The 7,106-nt window shown below is 37.5% G+C and overlaps 1 protein-coding gene across 1 annotated transcript in view; it reads right to left on the bottom strand.

Annotated features, from left to right (window-relative positions):
• PLPBP (pyridoxal phosphate binding protein) overlaps nt 1-7,106 on the bottom strand; it is a 19,424-nt gene that overhangs the window by 2,079 nt on the left and 10,239 nt on the right. Inside the window, exon 5 of the mRNA XM_007934970.1 lies at nt 2,232-2,366. Coding sequence (XP_007933161.1) covers nt 2,232-2,366 — 135 coding nt within the window. The remainder of the gene's footprint in view (nt 1-2,231; nt 2,367-7,106) is intronic.

The raw sequence follows: 7,106 nt of genomic DNA, 5'->3' as shown, positions 1-7,106 counted from the left end.
CTGAAAAGTAACTTTACACTTGGGATCTTTTTCTGTGTTGTTTGCCTTCTGATCAGGTTCTGAATTTCTCAAGGAAAGTTCCAATTAGATTCTCTTTATCTTAATATATGTGAGGACAAGTTAAGGTAGAGGGAGAAGAAAAAAAAAATACTGCTTTTCTTGGGATACCAAGAAGATTCACAATGCCTAAATTCCAGATGAACTGGAAAACTATTTTTCTAAATCTGATATTTTTATTGTTTTATTAATAGAATTGTAAAAAAAAAAAAAAAAAAGTAAAATAAAGCATATATTAAAGTGAAATTTAGTAGATATTTACAAAATTTAACGAACTTGTTAATTAAAACTAGAGGAGGAATCTGTAGCAAATGTCATGCCATTATAAGGATTATCAATATTGCCTTGCCCCCGTCCCATTTATCAAATGGAGGTGCTAGGAATATCCACTTCAATCTTTGATTAGGGCAAATTATAGCTAATTATCAAGAAACGATGTAACAAATATTTGACCTGGAGTTGGTTTCAGACCTACCTATACCGACAGCACAATACAACTCTAACTGGCTGCATGCATATATAACAATGATAATTACTAAACTTTATTGAACACTTGTGTGCCAGGCACAGGTGCCAAATCTTAAGAGCTTTTCATTTAATATAGTAACTAGGAGGTTAAGTACTCTTACCATTTCCGTTCTAAAGATGAGGAAACTGAGGGACAGGGAAGTTATTTTTTTTTTTTTTTACGTCACACACTAAGAACTATGGAACTGTGATTTTAGCCCAAACTGTCTGACTCCAGGGTCTAGCTGGAAAACAGATGCCAAATCTGTGTTCTTGTTCTAGGATTTGGTGAATAATGGTACTTTAATGGTTGTTAAATGACTGATCTGTAAACATTTATTAATAAATAGCTAACAGGTGACATGTACAGGGTTCTACCCCAGCAGCTTACCTGCATTACCACCTCAATCCTCACAGTACCCACTCAAGTAGGTACTATTGTATCATTGTCAGCCAAGGAAAGTGAGGTACAGAGAGTTTAAGCAACTTATCCAAGGTTACAAAACTGGAAAGTGGTGGAGCCCAAACCCAAAGTCTGTCTGATTTCAAAGCCCATGCTCCTATCCACTATGTTATACTGTTAATCCAAGCCCTGTACAGGTAATTCAGTGGTGCTCACTCTGATTTTTTTTTTTTTCCTATCTTGCCTTAATACTAATTACAAAAAAATTTTTATTTTATTGTTGTTGAGAACATACCCAACAAAATATACACCAATTCAACAGTTTCTACATGTACCATTAAGTGACACCGATTACATTCTTCAACCATTCTGCCCCTTTAACATAAATTTACTGCCCCCTTAAGGTTCCTATTTAATCTTTTGAGTTGCCGTTGTTAATTTGATCCCATACAAACAATTCTTAAAAGAGTATAATGCTCAAGGCAGACATTTTCCACTAGTTAAGCTAAACTATTGTTTGGTTTTAAGACGACTTCAGGGGATATTCTGGTCTAAGGTTTAAAGATTATCTCAGGGCAATAGCTTCAGGGGTTCATCTAACCTTCACAGCTCTAAGAAGTCTGGAATCCATGAAAATTTGTTCTGCATTTTTTCCCCTCTTGTTCAGGATTCTTCTATGAAATCTTTGATAGAAATGTTCAGGAATGGCAGTCGGGTTTACCACCCAGTTCTTCTGGTCTCATGGCAAAGGAGGCAGTTGTTTACAGAGGCAATTAGCCACACATTCCATATTCTCCACCTGTTCCTGACTCTTCTTCCTCTGTTGCTTCAGGTGAATAGAGACCAATTGTGTCTTAGATGGCCGCTTGTAAGCTTTTAAGATCTCAGGTACTATACATTGAACTAGGAGGCACAACAAAGGCACTAAGCATATTATTAGGCCAATTAACTGGAATGTCCCAAGAACTAAATAATTTTTTAAGACCTTACAAGTATTATACATATAACTTTGCAATCCCTTTCAGAGTGATGGTGACCTCTGGGAATTTTCACAAGTCAAAGTTATAATCTCTTTCTTGACTCTCCATGATTGGCTTGCATATGTCATCTAGACAACACATAAAACAGCTGACTTGAGGGTCTGTGACTTCTTTCTGTAACCTTATTCATCAGATACTTAGGCCTGTCATTTTCTCTTAGTCTTATTCATCCTAAGGGAAGAAAAAAAATAAAACAACTCTACAATTTAGGTTTCATTACTTACTCTCCTCTCCACTGGTGTTAATCTGCACCATAACCTTTAACCTTTCTGGAGATCCTTTTTTCTGCCAGGAGCTGTTCACCTTGTCTGCCAATTTCACAGAATCCACTGTTTCCAGCATGAAGAGATTGGGGACAGCTGTAAGGAGAAAGGGGCAACACAGTATTTATTGTCCACCTACCCTACACCAGTGAGTAACATGCAAGAAACTCTGAACTTGTTATAGGGAGAAATAATTTCCCTAAAGAAAAAGACAGTTAAATGTAGTATGACAGTTTTGTTAGAAGTATGTTAGACTGTCATGCCAGCCTTGCCTAATCAAGAAAGATGAATAAAGAAAAGGCAACAGTCACCAACCTCAATTAGGCAACATATGTATTGAAACCAGCCTAAACTAGGTTGCCTTCCAGAAGCTACTAACTGTAGGATTCCTTTGAACAGGCTTGGTCTGACTAAGCCTGAGCTCTAACAGAGAAACAAGATGACAAGAAAAGGACAACTACTAAAAACCAAAGTGCTGCCCTAGTGAAGAGAGCACCATGTTCTTAAAACTTCCTAGGATAGCTGTGTTCTTACTCAACAAGATATCAGAATGACCCACACACTGAAAACTAAGGGAGTTGCTGATGAAGTCATCAAAACCATCTTCATCAGCTTGACCTCAGATAAACAGTAACAAGAACAGAAACATTATTGGCTTACATTATCCATACATTTGAAGCCTTCCAGAGCTTTATATGCATGATCTCTTTTTAATCTTCACCAAAGCTCATGAAACACTATTATCTCCATTTCAGAGATGGGGAAATTAAAGCTTAGAAAGGACAGTTTAAAAAAGTTTACAAAATTAACAAATATTAGAGTTGTGATGTGAACTAAAGCAATCTGTCTTCCATATTCTTAATACTAAATCTAAGCTCAGGTTACTTTGCTTAAACATGAATTTTTAAAAATTATAAAAAGTACATATGCTTGATGTAAAAAAAATTAAGCAATATACAAAGTATATGCAGGAAAAAGAGCCCCTTGCCTTAGAGGTTACTAATACCTTCGAGGTGAGGATACTTCCAGATCTATTTTAGTGTTTCTTCATCTAATCAAATACACACAAATGTATAGTTTATTATTCTTGTTTTCTTTCTCGTAACTCATAAATTGGATCAGCTAACATACTGTTCCACATGGTTACTTTCTTCCAGTTAGCAATATACAGCAGAGATTTTCCAGATCAGTACCACAGATCCACTGGTACTTTTTTAAAACTGCAGGATCCACAGAATGGAAGAGGACAATTTACTTAACTATTTTCTCTCACTAATGGACACGGGATTGGTTCTTATTTTTATTTTTATGTGATTTGGATGAAAGTTTACAGAGCAAATTAATTTTCCTTATAGCAGTTCAGTCTCATGACATTGACTGCAATTTCCCACAATGCAACAGCTCCTCTCCCACTTTCTCCCCATAGTTACCTCTTTCCTGTGTCCTTCCCTCCTATGCACTCCTGCCGCCCCCCCCCCCGACCTATCTCCCTCTGCATACACAGCCCTTCTATTCTCCCATGATTGATCTCTCCAAGGAGTATTTCTACCTAATGTAAAGGTTCAGCTCATATGCCTATCTTGTTTGGCTGGAAGCCACAGGAGTGGGTTCAATTCCAGACCTGAAGGGCAGTTAGGGGCCATAGTCTCAGGGGTTCCACCAGGTTTTATCAGACCAGCAAACCTGGTGCCTACCCTTTTTTTTAAAAAAATGATTTTGTTTTGTTCCACATTGTTCTCCAACTATATCCAGAATCTTCTACATAGATCCCCCTCTGAGTGGTTGACAGCAATAGCCGGGCACCAACTAGTTCTTCTGGCCTCATAGTCATATAGGCTGAGGATCGCATGATGTACCAGTCACTTGGACTAATTTGTTTCCATGTGTCTTTGGTTTTCTTCATTCTTCTTTGCTCTGGGCATCTAGATGGCCATGTACAAGCTTTTAAGATCTCAGTCGCTACTCACCAAAGTAGGATATGGAACAATGTTTTTGTGTAGTATGTTATGCCAATTGAGCTTGATGTCCCCTGTAACCGTGGTCCCAAGCCCACAGGTTAGACTGGTTCTTATTTTTTAATATGAAAACAAAGTTTAGACATACATCTTAGTACACATGTATAAGCATTTCTATTATAGCATCCTACAACTGCAATTATTGTTTTTATTATGATAAACATATAAATGTAACAGAATACTTCCCACTTCAACATTCTTCACACGTACACTTCAGTGGCATTAGTATGTTCATCATGTTGTTCAACTACCACCATTATCCATTTCTAAATTTTTGCTTTAAGAAGCTCTGTGTCCCTTAAGCAAGGAGTCTCCTTTCCCCCTCTCCTGCCTATGCCAGGTAACCACTAAAAACCTTGGGTCTGTATGTACCTGCCTATCCTAGATATTTCATGTAAGTGGGTTCATGTATGTCCTTTTGTGACCGACTTATTTCACTCAGCATGTTTTCTAGGTTAATCCATGATGTGGCATACATTAGGACTTCATTTCTCTTTATGTCTAAGTAATATTCCATTGTATGTATGCAACACATTTTGATTATCATTTCATCTGGTGATGGACATTATTATGGAGTGAACTGTGTCCCCCAAATATACATGTTGTAAATCCTAACCTCTATGCCTGTGGTTATAATCTCAAGTCAATGTCTTTTTTTTTTTTTAACTTTTTATTGTGAGTTCCATGCAATTTGACAAAGCAGATTCATTTTACATTCAACAAGTCATACACATTTTGTTTTGAGATACTGATTATAATCCAACTGAGTCGATGTCTTCTGAGATACAAAAGAGATTAAACAAGACAGATAGATGTCAATCCACATGAAGACTGCCCAGGAGCTCAAAAGAGAGGATTTTCCTGCAGAGCCAGCAGAGAAAAAAGCCTTCCCCACAGAGCCAGCACCCTGAATTCAGACTTTTAGCTTCCTAAACTGTGAGAAAATTAACTTTCTGTTTATTAAAGCCACCTACTTGTGGTATTTATGCTACAGCAGCACTAGGTAACTGAAACAGATTTAGGTTGTTTCTACCCTTTGGCTATCGTGAATGGTACTGAAATGAACACAGATATACAACTATCTGCTTGTGTTCTTGCTTTCAATTTTTTTGGGTATATACCCTATTGTGCTGGATCATATGGTAATTGTTTCTTTTTTTTTTAAATTGTGATTTGGGTGAAAATTTACAAAGCATATTTGTTTTCTATTCAATAGTTCACACACATTTCGTTTCATGACTTTGATTGTAATTCCCATAATGTTAACAACTCTTTCCCCTTCCTCCCTATGGTTACCTATTCTGTGTCCTTCTTTCCTATGCATTCCTGTCCTCTGAACTATCTCCCTGTGCAAATACTGCCCTTCTGATCTTCCATGGTTATCGTTCTAAGGAGTGTACCTTCCTGGTGTAAATGTTCACATTGAGGGCCTATTATTTGGCTGGAAGGCACGGGAGTAAGTTCACTTCCAAGCCTGAAGGGTGGCTAGGGGCTGTAGTCTCAGGGGTTTCACCAGTCTCAATCAAGCCAGGAAGCCTAGTCTTTTTTATGATTTTGAGTTTTGTTTTATATTTTTCTCCCACTCTATCTAAGGTCTCCTATTCTGATCCCTTTCCGAGTGAATGGCATTGATAACTGGGGACCATTCCAGTTCTTCTGGTCTCAGGGTCATTGTAGGCTGAGGTTCCCACGGTCCATTGAGTCCCTGGACTGTTTCTATGTGCCTCTTTGATTTTCTTCATTCTTCTTTGCTCCGGACAAGAAGACTAATTGTTGCATCTCAGATAGTCCACTTGCAAGCTTTTAAGTCACTATTCACCAAAGTAGGATGTGTATCAATGTTTTTGTGTATGTTATGCCAATTGAGCTTGATGTCCCCTGTGGCCATGGTTTTGAGACTGGGGGCCCAATGACTTACTCCTTCAAAGTGTTTCGCTGTGGCTAAGAAGTTATCATAACTTTGTCCCGTTAGCTCTATTATATATAAATGGACATTCTCATGGTACAAATATACATGCAGAAATATTGTCTGCCAAACTTATATATGGTCATGGGTATATACCCTTTTGCCCTGACATACCTGATCATTTAGCCTATCTACCTAGGTATCTACCTGTAGATTAATGTTTGTTGTTATTGATAATGCAATATTGAATATGTAAAAGTGTTTACCTTTGTTGTCTGTACCTGTGCACCTCTCTGTTTTCCCTTTTCTTAGTGTCATTGTGAGGGTCACTTACTTTTGGTATATTGCCTTTCTCTCCACCCAAATCAGTATCTGTCTCTTACCCAGCTAGCAATTTTCCTTCCCTTCCCCTTCCCATCCCCGGTAACCAACAAAGAAAGTTTCCTTCCATATGTAAACCTTTCCTTGTATGTTTAACTTATTTTAGGAACTGACAAGAAAATTGATAAACCTCTAGCTACACTGATTTTAAAAAAATAAAAAATAAGAACCAAGAGCAAGGACACAAATTACCAATGTCAGAAGAGTTGACATTACTATAGATTCTAAAACTATTAAAAGGATAATAAGGTGATATTACAAACAACTTAGATGAAATGGACAAACTCCCTGAAAGACACAATGTACCAACGCACTCAAGAAGAAACAGATTATATGGAAAGCCCTACCACTATTAAAGAAATTAAAAACCTTCCCACACAGAAGACATGAATAGACACTTCACCAAGGAGGATATTCAAGCGGCCAACAAACATACGAAGAAATGCTCACGATCATTAGCTATTAGAGAGATGCAAATCAAAACAACAATGAGATACCATCTTGCTCCAGCACTAGTATCAAAGTTCAACAAGA

Source organism: Orycteropus afer, unplaced genomic scaffold (genome assembly GCF_000298275.1).
Source record: "Orycteropus afer afer isolate SDZICR_OR568_19922 unplaced genomic scaffold, OryAfe1.0 scaffold00024, whole genome shotgun sequence".
NCBI classification, from domain to species: Eukaryota; Metazoa; Chordata; class Mammalia; order Tubulidentata; family Orycteropodidae; genus Orycteropus; species Orycteropus afer.
The sequence above is the reverse complement of the archived record's forward strand: the minus strand, read 5'-3'. Positions and strand labels throughout refer to the sequence as shown.